A 27,293-nucleotide genomic window follows, 5' to 3' on the forward strand; every position below is an offset into this window, starting at 1 on the left:
GCCAGCCCTGCCGCCGCTGCCGCCCGCGCCGGCCGCCCCCCGGGTCCCCACTAGCGGCCGCCTCCGCCTCCCACCTCCGACCCCGCTCCTCCGGCCCCCCGCCCCGAGCAGGGTCTGGGGGGCTCGGCCCTCCGCCCGGGGCAGCAAAGAAGGGGGTCCCGTCCCCCCAGTGGTGCGGCCAGTCCCCGGCCTCCGTGATCTTGAGAGAGACCCCACCCCTCAGTTCTCTCCGGGCCCTGTCGGAGACCCCCTTTGCCCTCCCATCCTGCTCACATCTGCCCTCCAGGCTCTGTCGGCCCCCCAGATCCAGCTCCCTCCCTCCTTCCCTCCCCGGGGTTCCCCCTCCCCCATCCCGCCGCCGCCGCCCCCTCCCCCTCCCACATCCCCCTCCCCCCCCCTCCCCTCCCCCGCCCCCCGCCCCCCCCCCCACCATGAGGATGATGGCCGCCGGCGCGGTGCACGGCCTCTTCACGGCCTCCGCGGCCCCGCAGCCGCCGCCGCCCCCGCCGCCGCCGCCGCCGCAACCCCAGCCTCCCCAGCAGCCGTCGCCGCCGCCACAGCAGCCGCCGCCGCCGCCGCCGCAGCCGCCGCAGCAGCAGCAGCCGCCGCCCCAGGCCCCCCCCATGGAGCCCGAGGCCCCGGATTCCCGCAAGAGGCCCCTCGAAACGCCCCCCGAGGTGGTCTGCACCAAGCGCAGCAACACGGGAGGTGAGAAAGGGCTGCGGCTCGGTGTAGGGAGCGGGCAGGCGCCCTCGCCTTTCTCTCTCCTCCTCCCCCCCCCCATGGCAGGTGCAAGGGCTCTGGGGAGGGGAAGGGCGCCCCTCCCTAGCCCGGGGGACGGAGAGGGGAGTTGGGGAGGGGGCCGGACCCCTTGTCCCTTTCGCCGCGGCACCGGGGCTGCGAGCTTTGTCTGGGATGAGAGGGGTTGAGGGGGAGGGGGTGGTAAGTGTCCTTGGGGGGGGCGCAAAGGATGGGGGGCGTGGGTCCCTCTGGGCGGGTGTCTCTGTGTCCTTGAGGGGTGTGTGATGTGACCCCTTGGGGCAGGGGTGTCCTCGGGCTGGCGTGTCCTGGCCTGTGTAGAGGAAAGAGTAGAGGAGGCCTGTGGACCCGGAGCTTCCAGCCTCCCTCCCTGGGGATGTCCTGAGCAAGGGTTGTCCCAGAGGGAGGCATGTGTGGGTCATGGGCGGGATCGTGCGTGGGGACAAGCTGGGTGGGTGTGTTGGGTGAAACAGAGGAAAGGGTGGGTGTGTAAAGCTAGGTGGGAGAATATGTAGGTGGGACAGGTGTGTGTGTGTGTGTGTGTGTGTGTTCATGTGTGCCTGTGGGCCCTGTAAGGCCTGAATGTGTGACATTAGAGATTATGGATATGACAGGAAATAGAGTGTCTGTGTGTGCAAGAGACAGGGTGAGGTGAGAGGGACCAGGCTCCGTGTGTGAGACCCTCTAAGGGGTATGTGTGATGAGGGAAAGTGTGCATGTCACCCCAGAGGGGGCTGTGGCAGAGGGTGACACATGAGTGAGAGGGTGTGTGTGACATGCAAGGGGGTGTGTGGAGGACGCCGAATGGGCCGTCTCTGGGTGTGAGCTGTGAGAGGCTGTATGGATCAGGGGGAGGCAGTTGAGTGTGTGACACAGGCGTGTCTGAGGTGGGGTGGGACCAGGAGAAGCTGGTGAGGGTATGTGACAAGAAGAGTGTGGGTGTGACTCCAGAGACGCTGTAGCTGGGTGTGACACATGGAGGTGTGCAACAGTGACATCAGAGGGGGTGTGTGCAACAGGGAAGGTGGGCGTATGACGAGGGAGAGGCTGGGGCTCTGTGGGTGAAACACATGAGGGTGTGTAATAAGGGAAGAGAAGGATGGGTACCCGTGTGACAGGGAACATGTGCGTATGACACCCAAGGGGGATGAAAAGGGAAGGGGTGTGTGTGTGTGTGTGTGTGACACCCAAGTGTGCGGATGTGTGTAACAAGGGGAGGGGTGTGTGTGTGAAATGGTTGAGTGGATGGCACCAGAGATGTGGGGATGATTGTGTGTATGGATGATAAGAGAGAGAGAGAGAGAGTATGTGTGTGATGGCTGAATGTTGGACACCACAGAAGGTGTGTGTTTGTAAGACAAGAGGGACCCTCACTGCGTGTGTGGCCTGCCGAGGTTTGTGTACCAGAGAATGAAAGACAAGCTGGGACCTCTAGATGTACGTCTCTGGTGGGGACTCAGGGAGAAGATTGGGTTTGTCCAGGATCCCAGAACCCAGCCCTTTAGCTCCCTGGAAAGAGGGAGACCCCAGAGCAGACACGCCCCTCCCGGCGGTCACCTTGGCCAAAATCTCCACTTCCTCCGGACGCGAGAGAGGGATGGCCTCAGGCAGAATGCACCTTGTCCCCTCCACCAGGCACTAGTTAGGGCTGGCGGGGAGACCTTCCACCTTCTCCCCTCCGATGAATACAGGCCAAGCCTCTCCTTCCCATCCCAGCCCCTGCCCCCATCCAGGTGGGACAGGAATCAGGGACCCCCTGGCTGCCTGTGAGGGTGTCCAGCAGAAATGGGAGGAAAGGGAAGTTGGGGGAGGGGTGGGAGGGAGTTTCCTGTCCTTCTTCCTGCTTCCCCACCCCCAGCACACACATGAATATGTCCCCGCCGGCTTCCTTCCCGCCTTCCTGCCCCACTGCCATTCCCAGTCCCTGAGAGGGTCCGGGACCCAGGCAGTCCCTGAGCCCAGCCTGCCAGTCCAGCCCCACTCCCCCTGCGGAAGGGTGGGGAGGCGGGGAGGGCTCGTCCTTCTCTTAAAGGGGCTGAGATGCTCAAAGTCTGACCTCTAAGAGCAGCACCCCTAACAATGGCGATGCTGCCAGGCGCGCTCAGGTCCAAGTTCTTGACACCTACTACGAGCCAGGCTCTGAGACAGGGGATCCCTTCCCGATACGACCCTCAGGGGAGACGATTTGAGCTGCTTTTTCAGGGGAGGAAAACCGAGGCTCAGTGAAATGAAGCCTCTTGCTCAAAGTCACACAGCTCGGAAGTGGTGGGGCCGGGATCCACCCAACACTGGGCTGCCCGGTTCCAGAGCTCATGTGCTTAACCACTGTGCATCCTGCCTCTCCCTCAGCAGCGGGGAAACTAGGATGAGCCCTTAGGGACTCTCTCCTCCAGACTTTTCCTCCTCCCCTCCCGTTGACCCATGGGGAAACTGAGGCCCTGAGATGCGAAGGGAAAGTCCTCCATTTACATTTACAAAAACACTCCGGGGCAGGGCTAGGCAAGGGTCCAGGACTTTCATCTCAATATTGAGGTCTCTTTCCAATAAGACATTCACGACCGTGGGACGCTGGGTCAGCCCCACCCCTCTTCTGAGCCTCAGTATCACCATCTGCCAAATGGGCAAATGACGACAACCACAACTATAATAGTAACAATAGCTACCAATATTATCGCTTCATGGCTTCCATGCAGTATTTGATTTCATTCTCCCCATACCCTATGATGTAATAATAATAAATTATAAGAATGGCTAACATTTATGGTGCCACAGTGTGCCAGAAAGTTATGGAAAATGCTTGGCACGGACCAGTCATTTGATCCTTACAATTCTATTATATTACCCACGTTACAGATGAAAACTGAGGCACAGAGAGGTTAATTAGCTCAAGGCCCGTCAGCTAATGAGTAGCCATGATTTGAAAGCGGGAGGCCAGCTCCGTTGTGTGGGTAGATGCTATAGTGAACCCCATTTTCAGGTGTGGAAAGTGAGGCTCAGAAGGGTGAGGGACTTTTCTGGGGTGTCACAGCAAGTCGTGGCAGATTGGGCAGAGCGAGCTCCTGCTCACGGTGCCAGCCTGCCACTCCTGCCTGTTCTTGGGGGCTGATAGAGGAGATGGTGTCTGTGACAAGTGGCTCCTGGGCGCCATGACTGGCAGGCAGATGCCATTAGGAGGGTGACAAGGACTGGAGGACTTGGGTGAAAGGCTGGATGGAAACTCCGGTTAGGAACTTGTCGGCGAAATAGTTGACCCTAGTCTGTGGGACAGTAACAAAGAATGTCCCCCTTGAGTCCAGATCATAACTTAAGGTGTCACTAGAATGAGCCTTGTATTCTTGGCTATTCCCACCTCTGTCACCCACAAATATACAGAAACAGCAGCTTCCCCTCACACACACACACACCTCACACCCCAAATGCAGCTTACACACCAGCCGCATCTTGCGCCCAACATCACTTACTCTTTGACACAAAGACACTGTCGCCAGAGTTAAGAGCCCTAGAGTACGACCTTCCGGAGTTCATCTCCTCACTGCCGTGAGCTTGGTGTGCGACCCTCAGGCAAGTTGATTCACTGCTCTGAGCCTCAGTCTCCTCATCTGGAAAATGGGCACCGTAAGCTCACCCTCCCTCTCCAGGCTGTTGTGTGGGTTAAATGAGACTATGTATGCGAAGCAGCCAGCATGAGGCCTGGCAGCTGGTAAATGCTCCATAAACAAGAGCTATCAGCATCATTATTCTTATTAGTGCCACTGACAATGTCATAGTCCCGTTTCACCATCCGATGGTGATTCGCCCCAAGGACGTCGTAGCCGGTCCGCCTTTCTCTCCCTCAGAGACGGTGTCACAACTAAAAGACAGCTTCACACCCTTCGGCACCTCCTCCCTTCAGATGCTTCGGAAGCACGCTCCGGTTGTATTACACTTCTCACAGGAGCGGGCAGCACCATCCTTCACGGAAAGACTTCCCGTACCTGAGGTCCGCCCCACCCCCCAGCGAGGCCCCTCCCACGCCACACCCCACCATCTCCTTTCTTCCACCAGCAGCGTCCCCACACGCTCCCCACGACAATGTCAGCATCACACGCCAGCCTCCTCACACCTCCATAGAACATGCGACTCTTTCACCTCCGACCCCCAGACAAGGGCAGATACCATGGGTACCACACTCCAACTTTGGTCACCCCCAGACATACTGTCACCACCAACAACACCTCTACGTCGTCCACCCCTTCAGCTCTCCCTTGCTCATTCATGACCCTCCTCCAGATCAAAGCCATCTTTCCCGGCCAACTCTCTGACAGTAAAAAATGCCACTCTTACCACATCAGTCCTAATCTCTTGGGTAGGTAAACATTATTTATGGAGGGGGTGGGAGAGTATGGGTTGCTTTTTGGAAGCCTCCAGAAGTATTCCTGAGAAGGTGGGCACAAAAGGGAGGGGGAGACCAGAGACTCATAATGTCTAGAAGAGGATAAACAGCCCCTTCCCAAAGTGGAAATGCTTAAAATTGCATCAGGAGAGAAACCAGGTTAATCGGGAGAGCTGATGTTGTCCTCTTCAGTTCTTCAGTCCCTGTCACTGAGTAGAGGTTGCTGCCTGGACTCCAAAGGAAGAGCTCAGAGCGGGGTGGAGGGTGGGTGGGCGGAAAGTTCTGGCATCTAGATTCTCCTTCAATAGAAGGAAGAACTTTTCCACAAGTAGAGCCTTGGTTGCTCCAACGGGGTAGGATGTGTGAGGTCTGGGGGGGTCCGGGTTCAGCTGAGGTCACGTGCCTGCCCCTTGCCGCAAGGCAGGCTGGGAAACAGAGGCCTGGCTTCCCCCTGGGGGAGGTGGGACTCACACGGTGGGAAATGCTCCCAAACGAGAGGGACGTACAGAAGACTCTAAAAAGGACCAGAGCAGGCTGGTGGCCTCAATAGGAACTCCTGGGACCTAGGGTTGTGAGCTTCCACAGGCAGGGGTCTCAGCGGGTCACAGTCCGCAGGACACTGGCCTGAGGAGGGGGCTCCAGAATTCACCAGTCTGTTGCGGGAAGCACAGAGCACCCACGAGGTGGTTTAAACGGGGTCCACGGACAAACTTTTTTTTTTTTTCTTTACTTCTGTATGTTTTTATTGATGTGCTTTGGACGGGAAAATATAACCAGCCCTTCAAACTGAGTATTAGCAATGATTTTTCAGTGTCCTCTTTAAATGGGTGCTTTTCCATTTTAAAAGCGAGTGGCCTTAAAGGAAATGTGCTGTCTGCCTTGTTCCCCGCTGTGTCCCCAGCACCTAAAACGAGGCACAGTTGCGGGCGCTCAGGATGGATTTGTTGGAGGGAGGGAGAGAAGAAGGAAGGAAATAACAGCAGAGAGGGACTTAGAAGGGCAAAATTCAAGAGGGTGGCATGAAGGGAGAGATGCTGAGGCCGGAGGACCCGGGAGGAAGGTCTTCTGTCAGTGAAAGGACATTCCTCCTCCAAGAAGCAAGGAAGAGACTGAGGCAGCCCCGAGAGGGAGAGGCCATGAAGACAGCGGGGTCCCCCCTCCTGCTCTTTTCTCCCGACAAAGCCCCAAAGCTTCTCTAAGCTCATTTCCCCATTTATAGAGCGCTGATCGTGTGCCAGCCATTGGCATGAGAACTTGTGTTTATGAAATAGGGAATAATAATAATGCTGATGCTGAATACATCTAACGTTTCTCCAGTGCTCTGTGTGCCGGAGACTTTACAGTTTATCATTTAATCCCTCACAGTAACCCTGTGAGGGAGCGCGATCACGTCCCCATTTCACAGATGAGAGAACTGAGACCCAGAGAGGGGAGGCAGCTTGCCCAACGCCACACAGCCTGTCAGTGACAAAATTCACACTCAGCCTAGGGTTGTTTCTGCCATTGCCTATGGCGATTCTCGGATGAAACCTGGGAAGTGTGAGAGAGAGGGTGCAGAAAATGGGGTGGGGCGTCCCCAGTTTTCTTCAGAGCAGGTGAATACCTTCTGTCTTCTAAAGGGAAGTGGGGGTCCCCAGCCCAGTAGCGCAGCGGTTAAGTGCACACATTCCACTTCAGCGGCCCAGGTTTGTCGGTTGGGATCCCGTGTGGGGACATGGCACCGCTTGGCAAGCCATGCTGTGGTAGGCATCCCACATATAAAGTAGAGGAAGATGGGCATGGACGTGAGCTCAGGGCCAGTCTTCCTCAGCAAAAAGAGGAGGATTTGGCAGCAGATGTTAGCTCAGGGCTAATCTTCCTAAAAACAAAAGGGAAGCTGGAGAAGAGGCTCTGACTGAAGGGAAGATGGGGAGTGAGGTCAGAGAAGGAAAGAGGATGGAGTCTTAGTGGGAATGTCTTTCTGAGCCTTCCAGAGATGGAGAACTGGGCCCCCATCTCCTTGACAGGTTTGGGGGCAGGGCAGGCAAGGGGCCACCTCCGTGAGCCCAGGGAAGAAAGTGAATTCCCCCCGGGAGGGGGTCAGGATGATTCATGGGAAGTCACCCTCGTGGGCTAATTATCTAATAGGCTTAATTGTCTGATTAGGCAAGTTTAAGAGGATTGCCTTGGGCTCAGGGAAACCCCTTAATTCTGGACCCCCTCCCCAGGCCTGCAAAGCCACATCCAGCCTCTTGCCTCCATACTCCCATCTTAACACATCAGGAGACCCAGAACCTCGTCTTAAGGGACCAGACGGTGATGGGCAGGACTCCCAGTGCCCCGCCCCCCCGCCCTTCCCCCACTTTCACCAGAGCCGTTTCTCTTTTATCTGCTCTGTATGCTGGCGTTTCATGTGAGACATTGAAGATAGATTTCCTTTGCTTTAAAAGAAAAAGTTGAAAAACCATGGGGGGATGGTTTGAGACTTTAAGCTTGGGAAGCAGAATGGCCTGGCTCCTCCCTATCTTTTCCCAGAATTTACAGCCTGCCTACTCTATGTGCTGGCCACTGAGTGAGTCCCCAGGACACAAGGGTGAGCTCTAGTGACGTGACCCACCATACACCTCTGTGCCACACCGCTCTGATGGCATGAAGCAAGGGGTCCATCTTTTCATCAGAGTTCAAGGAAGGCTTCCAAGAAAAAGGGACGTTTGAGTGGGGACCCAATGGACAAGAGGAATTCACTGGGGGAGGGGAGTTCCAGGCTCAGAGTATGTGTAAAGGCCCTGGGGTGGGTTGGAGGAGAGGACTTTGAGGAGTGAAAAGGAAAGTGTGTCCGGTGCCCATAGGGGAAGATGAGGACTCAAAGCTGGAAAGGTGGACTGGGCCAGATCACAAAGGGGCTTGTAGTGAGAAGGCTCCAGAATTTTTCCCCTAGGAGGTCTTGGGGGCAACAGTTTGGCTAGAAGGTAGGAGAGGCTGGACACTTGCCTTGAGGCTGCATTATCAAAGTGCTTGACACGTGACCAGGGACATTGGTCCGTAGCAAAGAAGGGCCAATGCCGCGCAAAGGACCCTTGGCATCACCCGCCGCCTCTAGGTGTGCGAGGCTCTGTTAGCCACCTGCAGGGGAGGGTGTTAAGCAAGGGAGGGCCAAGAATGGAGCAGAATTGCATGTGAACCTCAACTCGGCAACTGGCTTGGTGCCCTCAGGGTACTGACCTTGCTTCTCGGAGCCCCTCTGTGCCTCAGTTTCCTCTTGTGTAACAGTGGAGCTCATTCTATGCACTTCACTGGGAACTTGTGAGGCATGCATGAGCTCAAGCTTGCAAAGCACTTGACACAGCGCTGGGTCCATAGCGAGTGTCGAGAACATCTCCAAAGTCCAGCCCTCCTCCCCCCTTGCTGCTCCCACCAGTCATTCTGCCGTCACCTCCTGCCTGGACCATGGCAGTCACCTCCTCGCTGGGCTCCCAGCTTTTCCACTCTTACTCCTCAGTCTGCTCCCCTCGTGGTGTCAGAGGAATCTTCTTGAAACCTAAGCCAGCTCCTGCTCTGTTCAGAGCCCTCCCGTGGCTCCCACTTCACTTACAGTAAAAGCCAAAGACCTCACCACGACCCTTGAGCCCCGACACCCCACCACTCCCACCACCCCTCGCAGCCCTCATCGCCTCCCACTCTCCTCCTCCCTCACTCAGCCCCAGTCACACTGGCCACCTCACTCTCCCTCAGACAACCCAGGCACAATCCCACCCCAGGGCCTTTGCACGTGCTCTTCCTCCACACAGCCACGTGGTTCCGCTCCCTCCTCCACAGCCTGGAGACAGGTTAGGTTCCCATCTCAGCTCTGCCACCTCCCAGCTCTGGGAGAAGAACTGGGGCAACTTCTTTCCCTTTGTTTCCTCACCTGCAGAATGGGTTTATGAAAGTACCTCTTTCATAGCATCAGTGTGAAAATCAAAAGAACTGGTATTTGTAAAGTACTTGGAACGCAGTCCAGCGCAAATGAGGTGCTGTAGAGGTGTTTGATAAACAAAGAATGCCACATCCTTGGGGAGGGCTTTCCTGGCCAGGGATCTGACCGTGCAGCCCTACACCCCCGTCCCCTTTCCTGCCTGTTTTTGTTTTCGGAGTATTTGCCACCATCTGACATAAAACATACTGTCTGTCTCCCCCTTCTAGAATAATGTAGCTGTGCGAGCTCTTGGCTCAATCACTAAAGCTCTCTGGCCTTATTTGCCTCAACTGCCCGCAAAACCAGGGAGCTTTGTCTGTTTTCTTCATGGCTGCTTCACTAGAAGGTTCCACGCAGGTGCTCAGGAACTGTTTGTGGAATGAATGCATGCATGAATGAATGAATGAAGATCATGATTTGTAGGATTTTCCTTTACTGCTGTTCTCATGGTCGTTGCTCCTGTTTGTTACTGTGGTGCCAACGGTTTCCTCGCCCACCCCCTGCTGGCGCCCACCCCCGGGGGTACGGTCCAGAGAAGAAGACCCCTCCCCCTGACTCCCCTCCCTGCCGTGTGCCCCTGCAGAGGAAGGCGAGTACTTCCTGAAGGTGCTGATCCCCAGCTACGCGGCGGGCTCCATCATTGGCAAGGGTGGCCAGACCATCGTGCAGCTGCAGAAGGAGACGGGTGCCACCATCAAGCTCTCTAAGTCCAAAGACTTCTATCCGGGTGAGCCCCGGCCCAGCGCTCGGCCCTCAGCCTCCCTCCTGTCCCACCCACCTGGGCCCTGGATGAGGGGGCAGGGCCGCCCTAGGGGCAGTGATAGTGGTGGGGGGGCCTCCCTCAGCCCCAAGGGCCAGGCCCTAGCAGATGGGGGTGGGGGCAGGGCAAGACAATGGGCCTGCTGCATATTCATGAGCTCATTTGCATGATGTGCTGGCAGATGTGCCCTTTCCCACACACCTGCCCCTTTGGGTCAGTTGGAGGAGCTGGGGGGGCAGGGCGGGGAGCCGGCAGGGAGGCAGGTGTCAGGGTGTCCCTCAGGGCTTGGGGAGCAGCCGTCTGTCTTACACATACCCCACTGTTTCCCTCTGGATTTCTCTATCACCCCGTCTTGCCCAATGTGAGTCTCATTGGTTTTCTGTCTGTGCCATTCTTTCTGTGTCTCTTTCTCGTCTGTTTCCGACTTTCCCATCTTGTGTCAGTCTCCGCTCCCCTCGGCCTCTCTGTGGCCTCCTGCTCTTCTCTTTGCTTCTGTCTCTCTGGTTCTGTGGGGATAGCTTCCACCTCTTGTTCTCTGAGCCTCCCATCCCACTGTCTGTCTCTGCTTTTCCCTCTCGCTCTCCTCCTCTTTCCCTCCCTTTCTGTCTTCCCATCTCTCTCCAGCTTTTCCTTTCCCTCCACCTCTCATTAGTCTCATATTTTTCTTTCTCTTGCTCTCCCAACGCTCCTTTCTACTTAATCATTCAGTCAACCAATCTTTAGCAGCCCCCCTCAAAGAGGTCATTCTCTGCTGGGGTTGCCCCTCATTTCTTTCTGCCTCTGCTGGCCCATCTCTCTCTTTATGTTTCTTTCTTTCTCCTAAGTGTCAGCTCCCTTGTGGGTTTTTGCGCTGTCTCCCAACTCAGCCCTTTTTCTGCCTCTCCTCCAGCGCTCTCTCTCCCCCCAACCATAAATTTTCCAAGGCCCCTCCACTCTCCTTAATCCCCCTCAACATCTCTCATTCCTCCACATCTCCCCCCCAAGACCAGTGCCCCAGCTTTGACGTCTAGGGATCCAGGGAAGGCCCCTGAATTGCATCTTTGGTCCAGCGCTGCTTCTGGTTCATCCTTAATCCCCTTGGATTTTTTAGGTCAAACACCAGAGCTGGAGCCGGGGGTCAGGACACATTCATTTCCTCTCTCTCTCTTTCTCTCCTCCCTCCCATCTCACTAAGCAGCTTTGGCAAGAGGTTTAGAGAAAAGTCCAGGGAACCAGACACACCTCCCCCTTTTCTCTTCCACCCTGGCCCGATTTGCCCCACACCCCTCTAGCCTACAAGATACGGACAAGACCTCTGCTTGGGACACGCATCCCAGGACACTTGGTTCCTTGCTTCTGGGTCACATTCTGTGACGTGAGACACGTCATCCCCTCCCAACTCAGTGACACACCCCACAGGCCAAGCATCTGAGTACCCCAGAGGATGGGATAGTCATTGACTCTCCTGGGCCAAACAAGCCATGTGAGCCAGCATCTCTCAGCCCCGGGACGTGCATCGAGCCCCTCTCCTCACTCCTGATGTGGAACTTGCAGATCACACAGCAGGTGTCGGCTCCTGACTCAGGACGCAGCCCCCCACACCTAGTCCTGTCCCTAGGGCCTCCCAGGAACCATAGGAACATAAGAAATGGAGATGCTGCTGCACGGGACAAAGAGCGTATTTCCCTCTGCTCTTGGCTGACACCCTTTCATTCATTCATTCAACACATGTTCTCTGAGCATCTCCTCTACACCAGCCCTGTGCTAGACGGAGACGGGAACACACAGTGACTGAGATGGTGGTCTCACAGCCCAGTAGGGGAGACAGACGGAACACCAGTGACGATCAAGTATGGCCAGAACTGGGAGGGGGAAGCCCAGACTATGGTTGGAGCCTAGACAGGGCACCCGACCCAGCCTGGGGAGGTCTGGAAGGGCTTCCTGGAGGAGGAGCCCAGAGCAATAAGTAATAGTGAGCTAGATAAAGAGCAGTGACGGGTGGTCCAGAAAGATGAAATAGCATATGCAAAGGTAGGGGTGGTTTGATCAGTGTGACTGAAGCATACAGAACAGGTGAGAAATGACAATGGAGAAATTGAAATGATCCTCTGGGCCTAGTAATTACACACATACACACACACACACACACACACACACACACACACACTGCACTCGTGTGTCTACTATGTAAAACAAAAACCTACCTGGCTTTAACCCCACGGGAGCGGCAGAGCATACAGAGGGTTTCCCCTCCTTGGTACAGGAAACCCCAAGCCGCAGATTCAATCCTTCTGGGTCATACATGGAGAAACCGAGACCCAGCAAGAGGCAGGTCACTTCCCATGGCCACACAGAGCCCCGTGCCCTCACCGTGACGCCCTGGTGATCCTCACCTCCTCCGGATTTTGAGCATCTGCCTGAAGCTCTGGACTCTACCCCCAGAAGAAAAGCATAGACACACACATTTTTCTAAATTTTGTTGATTTATAACGTATATGTGCCAAAGTGTGAAATCTTAAGCAACTACTTAATATGTTCATACATATTCTTTTTTTCTATCAAAAATACAAAAGCAATGGAGCTGGCCCAGTAGCATAGCGATTAAGTTTGTGCACTCCACTTCAGCGGCCGGGGTTCACTGGTTCGGAACCTGGGGGTGGACCTATGCACCGCTTCCATGCTGTGGCAGGCATCCCACATACAAAGTAGAAGAAGATGGGCACAGATCTTAGCTCAGGGCCAATCTTCCTCAAAAAAAAAAAAAAACAAAAACAAAAACAAGGGCAATCATTCTATACCTCCACCCAACACACACACCACACCCCCCTAGTTTAGCACTGGGTGGTGCAGTGGCTAAACGCCCAGACTCTGAAGTTCAAAAGCCTGATCTTTCACTACCGGCTGAGTGAACTTGGACCAACCTCGAATCTTCTCTGTGCTTCAGTGTCCTTAGCAGTAAATCAGGAATAATCATATCTTAATATGTGCCTCAGAGATGAAGTGGACAAATCTATGTAAAGTGCTTAGAATGGTGCCTGCTGTGTGCCATTATGTAAGCACCAGATGTTTTTGTTGGACATTCTTTCAGGGTTTAACTGAGCCCCTCAAAGTCCCTGTGGACCCCAGTAAAGAACTCCAAGGGGGTAAGAGATCACAGACCCCCTGAGCTGGAAGGAAGCCTCGCATAGATGGAGAGCTTGGCCACTTCAGCCAGGCTTTCCCTGGGGCCACCCAGCCCCACCCCCAGTTCCCACCCTGACCCACACCCTTTCCTATTTACACCCAGACGGAGGCAGCCTGCACGCTGACTCACCCTTGGCTCAGGCCAAGCCATTGTTCTGGGGTGAGGGGGAGTAAGAGTGAGGAACAGTGGCCCAAAGGAGATGGGGAATGTCAAGTCCACAAGTGGCCCATGACAGTGACACCCAGACCCATGGCGAGACTGGCAAGCGGGGCTGAGAGATGGCAAGCGAGGGGTCAGGGTGGTGGCACCAGCATGCTGCACTGAAATGCCCACAGGACACGGGACACTCACCCCCAAGTGTCCCGGACACACGGGGGCATGGAGCCTGGCACACACTCAAGACCTTTTCCAGACCCAGGGAGCTCACTGGTCCTGCAGACAGACTCCCACCCAGGGAGAGGCACACACACGCTCCACACACCAGACATGCCCGGCTCACCCAGGCACCCACATGCTCGCACCAGCCAGTCGTAGTAGAGTCTCCTTTGTCTGGCTGGAGTACATACACTCAGACACACACACAAGCATATCAGTCGTCCCGTCTTACACACGGACGCCTGGGTCTGCCTGTTGGTCTCTTCCCCTTTCTCTTTCACATCATTCATAGAGTCTTATCTGTCTGTTCCCTATACACACACACATAACGTACACATGCATACCAGACACCGGTCGTCCAAATCATCTTTTGAACACCTAGAGGTGTCTGGCTGTCTCTTTCCCTTACTCACATGCATACACACAGACACACGCTGTCATCCAGCCTCAAAGTGGTGCACCTTCAGTGTACAGCCTCGACGCTGCTGCGTGAGATTCTTTCTTTCTCTCAGACTCTCACACACACAGCTCAGTCTCACAAAGAGTGTATGCAACTTTGAACATCCCAGCCTCTTTCCCACACACAAGAGTGCGCACAAACATCTTTACTAGAATCACTCCATCATGCGGTCTGTTTATAGCTCAGTCTGAAGACAATTTAGGCAGACCTCTCAAGTATACACGTGTATACATACACACACACCCCCCAAACAGCCTCACAGATAGATTCACACTGGTCACAGTGTCACCCAATCTCTCTCCCACACGTATCCTAACACCACCCAGATTTAGCTCCTCTTCCCCCACCCAGTACACACACACACACACACACACACACACACACACACGTAGTAAGGATGCCCAGGTACGAACCACAGCCACTATCTGGAGTGTCTCCAGCAAAGGCACCCATCCCACCCTCTGTCTCCTAGTCCCCACTCTTCCGTGGGTTGCCTTTGACCACTCTGCTCTCCCCTCTGCACACCTCTGTCCTCCCCCACCCCTCAGCCCTCCATCTGGTGGGTCCAGGCAGGCGCTCAGGCCTCTTCTGTCTCCCCCATCCCCCAGCCCTGCCCCATCCTCTCCAAAAGCCCGGAGGCCGACGCTGCGGGCTTTCAGGGGTTGTCATGGCAACGAGGCCTCGTCCCTCGTCCCCCTGGGGGTGGGCTGAGGACCCGGCCAGCCAGACCGATAAGGGGGTTCCAGTTACTGTGGCAACCGTTGCAGGCCTGAGCTCTCGGCTTCTGGAAGGGGGGGGGAGCGAGTGAATGGTTGCCAGAGCAACCGGGAGCCAGCAAGGACTGGGAAGAAGCAGCTGAGCCCTGTCTCCCCTGCCCAGGGCTGCTGTGGGCATAGCAAAGCACTTAAGCATCGTTCTTCCATCCCCTGGGGTTGTTTTAAGGGAGGGAGATGAAGTGCAGATTATAACACAGGGATTCTACTGACTTCCCCAGCCACCCATCACGGCCTGGGAGCCCACACCAGCTTGCCTGGGCTCACCACGTGACCTGGGGCCAGTCAGGTCCGCTGTCTGGACCCCAGTTTTCCCTTTCCATTAAATGGGGCCTGTCTCTCAGGAATGTCCCCATTCCCGTCTGACGAGTGTGCCCTCTCTTTTTCCTTGCTCAACAGGAACCACAGAGCGAGTATGCCTGGTACAAGGCACAGCAGAGGCCTTGAACGCTGTGCACAGCTTTATTGCCGAGAAGGTCCGAGAAATCCCACAAGCGATGACCAAGCCTGAAGTGGTCAACATCCTTCAACCCCAAACCACGATGAACCCCGACAGAGCCAAGCAGGTCAGCAAGGACAGACACTGGGTTTCTGTAAAACTGCCGAGATCTGGGATAAGACACGTCTCCCACATCGCTGGAGTACTGTAGGGGTTCAATGAGATAAATGCTGATAAAATGCTTATCAATCAAATACACGGTAGTGGTTAGTAGTATGATTAGGCGGTCAGCCTAGGGACTCCAGACCTCTAGGAGTGGGCTTGATTCAGAGCAAGCGGGAAGGGCTTGGAAAAGTTAACCAAGATCCTCCTACTTATCCCTCCTTCCTGGGATTGTCTACATCCTCTTCTCCCTTCCACCTCATCCCATTGTCTCTCGGAGCAGCCTGCCTCCCCCTTCCTGTTCTCACCGGAAGTGATCTCAGTGACAGCCCATCCTATCCAAAAGAGTTTAGCAGTGGCCTCTCATGCTCCCTCTTTCCATTAATTACTGTATGGGAGCAGCCACCGTTTGGGAAAATGGTGTTTCGTTAGCGAGAAGAGGGACTGGACCCTCTCCAGGAGGGATGAAAAGAGGAGGGCAGCGCCTCTGCGTTGCCTCAGTGACGGGGAAGCAGCGCGTATGGGCGTGGCAGGGAGCCGACCAATCGCTTCCCGGGACTCCCCGGTTGCCACGACCACGGTGCACGCGGGGCAGGTGGGCCCGCTGCAAAGCCCCTGGCAGCACGGTGCCCGGGTAGGGAGCGAAAGGGAAGGGAACGCGGGGCTGGCTGCGCACGCCCCGCGATTTCTCTCCCCTTCCCCGCTCCCATAGACACGCACACGCGATGCAAAGAGGTGGGAAGCCCGGGGCGGGCGGACAGGCCACTGGTGAGGGGTTCTTACGTCTGCCTGGAAGCAAAGATGAGAAAGAGAGGGCCTCACTAAAAGAAATCTGGAATTCTTGGGAATTCCTGTTGCCCTGAGGTGGGGGAAGACCACGGACCTGAGTTCCCCCAAGCTGTTGGGGAGACGGTGGGCGGAAAGCCCTGGAAGCAGGCGCGTGCCCTGCGGATCGCGCCCAAAAAGGACGCTGCGGGCTCGGCGCGTGGAGCGCGGCTGCTGTCCTTGGTGCTGAAGCGGCTCTGCTCCTCGCGCCCCGCCGGGCCTCTCCCGAGCCCCTGGCCGCCAGCAGGTCACAGCTGACCCACGGTTCCCAGAGAGGCGAGGGGGTTGCCTCGTCCCTCCGCCTCGGTCGCGGCCACAAGTCTGAGACAGTGGAGTGGAAAGGTCATAGGACCGGGATTTTCCTCCTGCCTTATTCCCCGGGGGTTCCAAAGAATGAGCGAGATAATGGCTGAAGGCTCAGGCTCCGGAGTTTCATGTTGAGTTGAAGCAACAACACGGATACTTCTCACCTGTGTGACCTTGAGCAAATGACTTGATTTCTCTGTGCCCAGTTTTCCTCATCTGTAAAGTGAGATTCACTATGGTACCTACTCAAAGGTGGTGGTTAGTGTTGATTGATGTTCTCAAAGCACTTAGCATGTATGCCTAATGCATAGAAAGTTCTCGAAAACTGTTAGCTGTTGTTATTGTTATTATGGGATTTCTGAGTCAGGGAGACAGGTCTGTTCCCTTTTTGGCTTGAACCTGCTGTGTTCCTCTGCGTCTTCTTCCCTTCTGTAAGCCTCAGTTTCCCTTTCTTTCCGGTGTTGGAGCTGGGACGAACCAGGGGTTACAAATTGAAATGCCTCCAGGATTCAGGAAGGGAACACAAAAGATAGGGGACTGTGGCCTCATCGTAGAGATGTCATGCCATCCCTAAGAAGGCAGCTGCTACTCAGCCCCACTTTCGTCTTGCCCTTTGGGAATGTGGACGTAACGTTGCCACATCTTGCAGACTTTTCAAAAGAAGGCGGAAATATTTGAAATCAACTGATTATGAAAAGTTGGCTCTATTTTTAAAACACCGTGTGGCTGTGGGCTGGTGATGGCCTGAGGACCACCAGTTTGCCACCTCTGGGCTAGACCACTGATTCTCAGCCCTGGCTCGTATCTGAATCACGTAGGTAGCTTAAAATGCAGATTCCTGGGTCTCAACCTGGAGCCACTGCATCTGAATTTTTGGAATCAGGCCTGGGAATCTGAACATGGACTCTGGCTCTGCCATTCACTATCTGTGTGACCTTGAGCAAGTTACTTAACCTCTCTGTGCCTCCGTTTCCCAACCTATAAAATGTGGTAATAATAGTGCCTATCTTGCAGAGTTCTTGCTAAGATTAACTAAGTTATTCTCCGAAAGTGTTCAGAAAAGTGCCTGGCACATAGTAAGCACTGTTAGTTGCTGTTGCTGTTGCTTTCATTATTATTATTATTATCACTATTTTAAAACCTCCAAACTTGCAAGTCACTGGGACAGATGGTCTCCGAGGTCTTTCTAGCTCGATGCCTCCTACAATTCTATGGCTCTGTGGTTCCAAAATTCTAGGCATATATTATTCTAAGATTCTCCTGTTCTCATTTCCTGGGACTCCAGGATTCTACGGAACTGCTCCTGCGGATCTCTCTAAGATGCTCTGTGGTTGTACAATCTGGGCCTAGCACGAAGGCAGCTACTGTTTTCAGAGGGCTTCCCACGTGCCAGGCACTGGCACTGAATATTTAGTCACTTTAGTCATTGAATATTCCCAATACTTGTCTGGAGGAGCTGTGGTTATGTCAGTTGTGGAGACGAAGAAATAAGCACAGAGAGATAAAGGCATTTATTTTCACTATTGCTTGGTGAACACAGTTACTGGGATGGAAAGGTTCCATCCTTCCTGCTTCTCTCTGAAATGCTGTGTCACATCCGAAGGACCTCTTCACTCTCCGGTCTGGTTTTGTACATTCTACTGTTCTGTCCTCTTGATTTGTCAGACTTCTTTTTTCCCTAATGATTTTTTTTTTAAATAACAGCTATGTTGAGACATAATTCACATACTACACAAAGTTCACCGTTTTAAAATGTCTAATTCAGTGGTTTTAGTATATTCACAAAGTAGTGCATTAATCACCACTATCCAGTTCCCAAACATTTTCACCACCCCACAAAGAAGCCCTACGCCCGTTAACTCTCCATTCTGCCAGCCCCTCCCACCACCAATCTACTTTTGGTGTCCATAGATTTGCCTATTCTGGCTATTTTGTATAAATTGACTGATATTTCTATGGCCTTTTCTGTCTGGCTTCTTTTCCTTAGCATAATGTTTTCAAGATTCATCCATATTGTAGCACATATCAAAACTTAATTCCTTTTTTATGGCCAAATAGTATTTCATTGTACGGAGATACCACATTTTGTTTGTCTATTCAACAATTGATAGAAATTAGGGTGGTTTCTACTTTTTTAGCTATTATGAATAATGCTGCTAATGAACCTATGTGGATATATGTTTTCAGTTCTCTGGGATATAAACCTAGGGGTGAAATTGCTGGTCCTACGATAAATCTATGTTTAACTTTTTGAAGAACTGCCAGAATGTTTTCCATAGTGGCTGTATGACAGCTGTGAGACCTAAACCCAGTTCTGCCCACGGGGGTAACAATGACAATGATCATTTCTTGAGTGCCTACTATGGGCACATATTAATTGCACAGTCATGTGGTACCCTATGCTCGGCACACAGTAGGTCCTCAGCAAATGTTGCTTATTTGAATGAATGGATGATGACATGCCCACAGGGGCCAAGCAGAAATATGACTGAGGGGAGGTAGCCAGGTGTAAGCTGGGAGTGGTGGGCACTATGAGTCACCTGAAGGGCAGCCTTACTCACTTCTGGCCACTTGTGGTCATGCTTGAATTTCAGGCTCATCATTTCATGCATGATTTCAGTTAGGCCTCTCAATAATCATATGGAAGCGGTATGAATATCCCCATTTTGCAGATGAGAAAACTGAGTCTCAAAGAGATTAGGCCCAGCATCAGTGGTGCAGCCAGGATTCAAACCTGAGCAGGTGTCTCCAGAGTCCAAGGCAGCTTTTCAGGGATCTGTGTGTACAGACTACAGACTGGTGGCCTGGCTGCTACACAGTGGTTGTGAGACATTTCGAAGAGGTTGCCAACATTTGAAAGCTAGGTTGCTTTACATTTAACAAATGAGAATTTCCAGTTAATCTAGAAAACTCAGATCTGGCTGAGTTTGGCTACCCAAATGCACATCATCTTACTACACACACACACACACACACACACACTCATACACACACACACACACCCCACCAGGTGAGATACACCTGGCTGCCTCCGCCCAGCCCCATTCCTACTTGGTCCTTTGGCCATGTCATCATTCATTCTTACATCCATCCATTCATTCTTCCACCCTTTGCTGAGTATATACCCGGGTCCCCTCTGGACACTGAGAACCCAGTAGTAACCAATACAGATAAAAATCTCTACCCTCGGGGCCGGCAGCGGTTAAGTGTGCACGTTCCACTTCTCGGCGGCCCAGGGTTCTCCGGTTCAGATCCCGGGTGCGGACATGGCACTGCTTGGCACACCATGCTGTGGCAGGCGTCCCACATATAAAGTAGAGGAAGATGGGCACGGATGTTAGCTCAGGGCCAGGCTTCCTCAGCAAAAAAGAGGAGGATTGGCAGCAGATGTTAGCTCAGGGCTAATCTTCCTCAAAAAAAAAAAATCTCTACCGTCGGGGATCTTTCATTCTTTCATGGGGAAACAGAAAAGAAGCAAGTACATAAGTAAAATGTGTAGGATGCCAGAGTGTGAAGAGTGCTATGAAGAAAAATAAAGCAGAAAAGAGGGGAAGGGAGTATTGGGGCATATATTTTTTTCTCCTAACTTTTTATTTTGAAAATGTTTCGAGAATAATACACTGCACTCCCTGTACACCGCACTTAGAGTCGACACACACACACCTCGGTGGGTTTTGTTGTCTGTTTGTCGTTTGCCATCCATTTGAAAATAAGTTGTAGACTTCATGACTCTCTACCCCCAAATACTTCAGCATGTGACTCCCAAGAACAAGGACACTCTCCTATATCATTGTACTACTATTAGCACACCTAGAAAAATTAATACTCATTCCATACTGTTATTTAGGAAAAAGCCTGTACTCACATTGCCCCAAAACATCGTTTATATCTATAGAGTATTTTTGTGTCCAAGATTCAGTCAAGTCCATTCATTGCCTTTGCTTGTCTGCCTCATTGGTCTCTTTAAATCTAGAATAGTCTAGGGTATATCTTTGGAGGTGAAGGCAACAGAATTGCTGGCTGGATGTTGACTGGATGAATGTGGGGGAAGAGCAGACTCATACTTCTCGGGCCTGAGTAGTGGAAGGATTCATTTTCCAGGTACTGAAATGAGGAGACCCTGGCAGACAGGCATTTGAGGAGCAAGATGAGGAGTTCCATTTTGAACTTTGCAGTGTGAGGTGTCCATTCAGCATCACGCCAGAGATGTGAGGTTAGCAGCTGGCGGCGAATCTGGAGGCGTCCGTGCTGCAGACATAAAATAGGCACATAAACAAGCTTTGATAACTGGGCGGTCAGAGGGGGCCTCTCCAAGGAGGTGCCTTTGTGCAAAGACTGAACGAAGAGAGGGGAGAGCTCTTTTCTGGGGAGAAGTGTCACAGGTGAGGGAACAGCAGGTGCAAAGGCTCTGAGTCTGGACCAAGCTGGGCAAACGGGAGGAATGGCAGGGAGACTGGTGTGTCTGCAGTGGAGTGAGCAAGGGGGAGAGAGGCAAGGACTGAAGTCAGAGAGATCAACAGGGAACAGACCCCGTAAAGCAGCATCTTTCGGCCCCGTCAGACCCCATGACCCCTTTCTCCTACAAATATTTTCCCATGCCCTCTTTACTCTCTGAAATTGTATATATACACCTGTGTGTGTGTGTGTGTGTGTGTGTATAATATATCTACATCCATAAGGTTTTTTAATGGTTTTACTGAGATATAATTCACATACACAACACTGGGCCTGTTTAAAGCATGCACTTTGGTGGTTTTATTATACTCAGAGTTGGGCATCCATCACCACAATCAATTTTAGAACATTTCATTTCCTCAAAAAGAAATCTTGATCTCCTCAGCTATCACCCCCAATCCTCCCAGCTCACCGCACCCCTCGCCCTAAGCCGTCACTAATCTACTTTCTGTCTCTATAGATTTGCCAGTCCTGGGCATTCCTATAAATGGAATGCTACAATGCGTGGTCTTTTGTGCCCAGCTTCTTTCACGCGGTGTAGTGTTTTCTAGATTCTTCCATGTTGTCACCTGGATCAGTACTTCATTCATTTAAATCAATTGCCAAATAATATTCCATTGTACAGATGTGGGTTTTCTTCATCCAAGAAGACTTTTTTAAATAAAGGAGAAATGAAAGGAAGGTGACACGTTATCAAATAAGATGACTTTTAACATGTAAAATGCTCAGCCAGGACCACAGTAGAAGAAATAATGAAATAGTCAGCTGCTCACACCTAGCAGAGTCTAAGTGAGTTAGACAGCGACAAACGCCGTGATCCGGAGTCTAGTATTGGAGACTTGAACGATGCCAGTGGCGTTACTACTGATGTCGTAGTTTTCTAAAATGATGAACACCTCTTGGTTAAGTTTGGAACAAAACAAAGTAGCGTCTTCCCTTGACTTACCGATAGTTGCATCCCTGGAAAGTTTAGTAGGTCTTAAAACCGTGCAAAAAATAAATACTTAGTACTTACATGGGTCATAGGTTTAGTTCTGGCTCAGGGATTTATAAACAGATTTTTCACCAACATGAATGTCCAGGGGGACATTCAGAAGTCATACAAGGGGGACCGGCCCAGTGGTGCAGCGGTTAAGTGCGCACGTTCCACTTCGGCGGCCCGGGGTTCCCCGGTTCAGATCCCGGGTGCGGACATGGCACCGCTTGGCAAGCCATGCTGTGGCAGGCGTCCCACATATAAAGTAGAGGAGGATTGGCAGCAGATGTTAGCTCAGGGCTAATCTTCCTCAAAACAAAAAAAAAGTCGTACAGGACCTGGGGCATTCCTCGTTGTGAGGAACTGACTCTCTCATTATGGGGTACAAGCATCTATGGTTCTGCCCACTGAATGCCCACATCCACCCCCAGTCCTTGTGACAACCAAAACCGCTCCCACAAATTTCCCAAACACCCCAGGGTCTGGCTCGGGGGTGGAGAGGAGAGGATGAGGGGAGAGCTTCAGAGAGAAACTGTACAAGTCTGAGGGGATGTGGGAAGGATGGAGAAGGAGGCATATCTGTGTAGAAATGCTCTTGGAGACCTGTGGTTTTTAAATACTTCCACTGGAATGAAGACCGAACAGATTGGTGACTGCAAAGGATGGTCACTCTGCACCTGAGACAAGGAGTGACCACCACATTCCAGGGACCAGCTTCTCCCTGCTTCTCAGACCTAAGGTTTTATCATCTTCATTTTGCAGATGAGACAACTGCATTCGATTGCTAGGGCTGTCCTGACAGAGTACCACTAACTGGTAAAATGAGGCAATCCATTTTCTCCCACTTCTGGAGGCTGCATGTCCGAGATCAAGGTGTCGGCAGGGTTCGTTTCTTCTGAGGCCTCTCTCCTGGCTTGTAGGTGGCTGCCTTCTCCCTGTGTCCTCACCCGGTCTTCCCTCTGTGCGTGTCCGTGTCCTAATCTCCCCTTCCTATAAGGCCACCAGTCACACCGGATTATGGCCCTAACCCTAATGACTTCACTTAACCTTAATTGCCTCTTTAAAGACCCTCTCTTCAAATATAGTCATCTTCTGAGATACTGGGGGTTGGAAAGTCAACATATGAATTGTGGGGATGGCGGGCACAATTCAGCCCGCGACATTGACAAAGAAGTTAAGTGGAGTGACCATGCCACAGGGGTGGGAAGCACAAGGGAGCAGGAATCCGTGAGGCTGGATTTCAGCTCCTTCGCTATCTGCGTGACCCCGGGGCAAGTCCCTTCACCCCTTAGGCCTCACGTGTCTCATCTGTAAAGTGAGACTAATGATGCCTTCTCTCGGACTGGGTGTCAGAATGCTTGATGATCTAGGAGGGCACGGGCACCAGTGTGAGCTTGGAGCAGGGTCCCAGAGGGCCCCCACTGGGTCAGCCATTAAGCCTTTAGGAGCTGGATGGAAGGGACGTCCCAGGGGTCCCAGGGGCACGCGACAGGGTGGCTAAGAGGCTACTGAGGCGACTTGGAGTCCTAGCTCTTTTTTTACCAACCAGTGTGGGAGTATTTCAGTATTTTTAACAACCAGTAGGACCATACTGGTGCTGGGCCTGATTTCGGACGCTTGAGAGCCAGGGGAAGGAATGAGTGGACACTGCAGTTCCGTGTCTGACCGCCACCCTCCCTGTCACTCTCCACGCAGGCCAAGTTGATCGTCCCCAACAGCACGGCGGGCCTGATCATCGGCAAGGGCGGCGCCACCGTGAAAGCCGTGATGGAACAGTCGGGCGCTTGGGTGCAGCTGTCCCAGAAGCCGGAGGGCATCAACCTGCAGGAGCGCGTGGTGACCGTGAGCGGCGAGCCGGAGCAGGTGCACAAGGCCGTGAGCGCCATCGTGCAGAAGGTACAGGAAGATCCCCAGAGCAGCAGCTGCCTCAACATCAGCTACGCCAACGTGGCTGGCCCCGTAGCCAACTCCAACCCCACCGGCTCGCCGTACGCCAGCCCCGCGGATGTGTTGCCTGCTGCTGCCGCTGCCTCGGCCGCTGCCGCCTCTGGCCTCCTGGGCCCCGCGGGGTTGGCGGGCGTGGGAGCTTTTCCCGCCGCCCTGCCTGCCTTCTCGGGCACCGACCTGCTGGCCATCAGCACGGCGCTTAACACGCTGGCCAGTTATGGCTACAACACCAACTCCCTCGGCCTGGGCCTCAACTCAGCTGCGGCCTCTGGGGTCCTGGCCGCCGTGGCCGCTGGTGCCAATCCTGCTGCCGCCGCGGCTGCCAACCTCCTGGCATCCTATGCGGGTGAGGCAGGGGCCGGGCCAGCTGGAGGGGCCGCCCCACCTCCACCCCCGCCCCCTGGAGCCCTGGGGTCCTTTGCCTTGGCCGCGGCCGCCAATGGCTACCTCGGGGCCGGGGCGGGCGGTGGGGCAGGCGGAGGGGGTGGCCCGCTGGTGGCCGCTGCAGCCGCGGCAGGGGCGGCCGGGGGCTTCCTGACGGCAGAGAAGTTGGCAGCTGAGAGCGCCAAGGAGCTGGTGGAGATTGCGGTGCCTGAGAACCTGGTGGGAGCCATCCTGGGCAAGGGGGGCAAGACGTTGGTGGAGTACCAGGAGCTGACAGGCGCCCGCATCCAGATCTCCAAGAAGGGCGAGTTCCTGCCAGGCACGCGGAACCGGCGGGTCACCATCACGGGCAGCCCCGCGGCCACGCAAGCCGCTCAATACCTCATCAGCCAGCGGGTCACCTACGAGCAGGGAGTGAGGGCCTCAAACCCCCAGAAAGTGGGATGAAGCCCGTGGTGTCTGCTCCCACCCTGCTCCCTCCTCCTCCTCCTCCTCCTCCTCCTCCTCCTCCTCTTCCCCAACTCCTGACCTCAGCTCGGTTGTCCTGCTCCTCGTGGGATGGGGCTGGGGTAGGCCTGACTGCACCCCCCCTTCTGGTAGTCATAGGCAGGATTGAGTGATGGCTGGGGACGGGGCCCAGAAGCTCCCTCCCCGGCGCTGAAATGACCCCTTCTCCCTTCCTCCCTACGCTTGACTGGGCCTGCCCTCCTGTCCCAGGGCCCAGGTCTGTGTGATATCTGTATATATTGCATTTTGTTGATTTTAATAGAAAACAAAGCGTTATTTTCTCTTTCTTTCCCTCCTTTTTTTTTTTTTTTTTTTTGTAAGGGTTTCCCCCCCCCCCCCTTTATAAGTTTTTGTTTCCATATGGGAGGAGGGGAGGGAGCCTCTGGGTCACCTAGAATGAGGGGCCTCCCCAAAACAACACCCCACCTTTCCTGCTTTCATTTCCAGATCCGAGGGAAGTGACAGGGGTGGAGTAGCAGAGGGGTCGGAGCTGAAACGGGCCATGAGGAGCAGGGGCCCCAGGTTCACAGATTTTCTCGGCTGCTCTCTCCCCTCTGGCGTTGCCCCTCGTAGGTGGGACTCTTTCCTCTTTTTTTGTGAGGTTGTATGGGGGGCGCGGGGGCGGTGCTGCTGGGGATGAAGCCGCCTCTGGGATTGGACCAGTCCTGTGGGCAAGACTCTTGTGAGAGGCTGGAACAACTTCCTGTGGCATCTCCAACGGCTTTTTCTAGAGTAAGGGGGAATGAAGGTCCCTGCTGTGACATCCCTGAGTCAAGTACTTTCTGGGGTGCTTCCGGCACTCCTTAGGATGTCACAGGAAGTAGTTCCCCAGACGTCACTTCCTGTGATGATAGGAGAGACAGGTACTTCCTCTGATGTCTCAATGAGCCTTCTTTGAAGGTTACTTCAGTGATCTCATGGGGGCATGTACTTCCGGTGGTGTCTCCAGGTGACTTCCTGTGATGTCATCGGGATGGAGCATTCACTTCCTGTATTGGACCATGGCCAGTCACTGACCCTCCTCCGCCACCCACACCCCTCTTGGGTGGGTCTTGGCCTGTGGGTCTTCCTAGGAGGAGAATAAGGGGTGGGACTTAGATCTGATCTAAGGAAAAAGACCCAGTATTGTCAGGGTCATCTCCATCCAAACGCACCAAGTCTGCGAACTCAGCTGGCAGAGAAGTGTGGGAGATGGAGCTAGTGAAAACTGCTGTTGAAGACCCCTGTTCCCACCCCTGCCTTTTGTGTGCATGCTTGTGTCTGCGTGGCTTTGTTTCATTGAGTCTGGTGAGCCAGATGTGCGGTGGCTCTGTCAGGCCAGCGTGGCCCAGAGTAGAGTTCAGCGAGCCATGGTAGGGTCCCCTGAGCCGGGATGCTTCGTGTGGTCTAATGGATTCCATTGGCTTGTGGTTTCCAGCAAGCTGGAGTATTTTGGTGGTATCTGATGGATCAGAATGTCTTGGCGCTCTCACCACGGGCTCTGAGGAGCCGGAATGTTCCGGTGGAGTCTGCCAAGCCAGGCAGCCCTGAGAGTTGGGTTGAGAGTGGCTCCCTGAGCACTGCGGCTGTGGTCAGCTCTAAGGCCTTGTCGGCAGGCTGAGATTTCAGAGCCTGACAACCCTGTGGACTTAGGATAGCAGAGACCCACCTCTCCCCGCATCCATCTCCCCCTCCGCCTTCCTCCACTTCCTCCAACCCAAAGCGGGGCCCCCAGCGCCCTGGTTCCATCATCAGCATCTCTGGGGGAGGGGGACCCCATGCCCACCCTCTCCTCCATTTGTCCCCCTCCTAGGTCTTCCACACCCTTCTCTTCTCCATGGCTTTGGGGGATCCGGCCGCCTCGTCTCTCTCCCTAAAAAGGAGGGAAGAAAAGCCAGAGACGAGTCCCGCCCCTAAAGCCTGGGAGACCCCTCCCCCTCGCTAGAGAGCCACCCCCAAATCAAAATGTGAAAATCCCTAGAAAGCAATAGCCTTCAAGGTACCTTGCACTGAATTCCCCACCCTGGCCCTTCCCCCTGATGGGAGGCTGTAGCCTGGGCACTAGGGTAACTTTTTCCATGCCCTCTTCATCTCCAGGGTGGGGGGCAGGCCCCATTTCCCCAGCCCCCACCTCGCATCGCTGCTGCCCCTACCCCAGATCTCCAGGCTGAACCCAGATGGAGATATGAGTGCCAAAACAATTCTCGATGTAACTTTGTACATATCTTCTGCCGTTGGGGGCTCTTGGGGTTGGAGATGGATGTGGCCCTGTGGGCCATCACTCCCCTCCACCTCAGAAAGACCTTACAGTATTTCACAGCATCTCCACCCACATGTGGGTATTGCAGTATCTAGCTGAAATATTCCCCCTACAACCCCCGAGGTGCCCCCGGGAGGAGGGGAAGGAGCCAGGGAGAGGTAAAGTAAGGTCTGGGAGTGGGGAGGTGGGATTGGAAAGTGCTCATTTGCATATCATTTGCATCCTCAGCTGCCCTGGCTTGTCAGATGCTTTCTGTAGACCCATCCATTGGAGTCTGGGTCCCAATCAGCGGGGTCCCAGACTCTGTGTCCACACAGACACATCTCTGGAGGCTGGGCCTCCTGAAAAGTGTTCCCTTGGGGTATCTGTGTGACAACCCCCTCCCTATTCACATGTCTCGGGGACCCCCGCCCCCGCCAGCCAGGGCTATCTGGAAGCTAGTTTGCTAGCCCAGTGA

The 27,293-nt window shown here is 53.9% G+C and overlaps 1 protein-coding gene across 1 annotated transcript; it reads left to right on the plus strand.

Moving 5' to 3' along the window:
• The first annotated feature begins 534 nt into the window (after positions 1–534).
• On the plus strand, positions 535–24,864 carry NOVA2 (NOVA alternative splicing regulator 2). Its single transcript, XM_046683142.1, has 4 exons — positions 535–708; positions 9,649–9,792; positions 14,996–15,162; positions 23,455–24,864. The coding sequence occupies exons 1-4, from the start codon at positions 624–626 to the stop codon at positions 24,535–24,537; spliced, it is 1,479 nt and encodes a 492-aa protein (XP_046539098.1). The 5' UTR covers positions 535–623; the 3' UTR covers positions 24,538–24,864.
• The last annotated feature ends 2,429 nt before the right edge of the window (positions 24,865–27,293 follow it).

The sequence above is a fragment of the Equus quagga genome, chromosome 13 (genome assembly GCF_021613505.1).
Source record: "Equus quagga isolate Etosha38 chromosome 13, UCLA_HA_Equagga_1.0, whole genome shotgun sequence".
Taxonomy (NCBI): Eukaryota; Metazoa; Chordata; class Mammalia; order Perissodactyla; family Equidae; genus Equus; species Equus quagga.

Coding starts and splice junctions, on each gene's coding strand:
- NOVA2 (XM_046683142.1), top strand. CDS start 624: ATGGAGCCCGAGGCCCCGGATTCCCGCAAGAGGCCCCTCGAAACGCCC. Junction 709..9,648: donor CAAGCGCAGCAACACGGGAG/GTGAGAAAGGGC, acceptor GTGCCCCTGCAG/AGGAAGGCGAGTACTTCCTG. Junction 15,163..23,454: donor ACCCCGACAGAGCCAAGCAG/GTCAGCAAGGAC, acceptor CTCTCCACGCAG/GCCAAGTTGATCGTCCCCAA.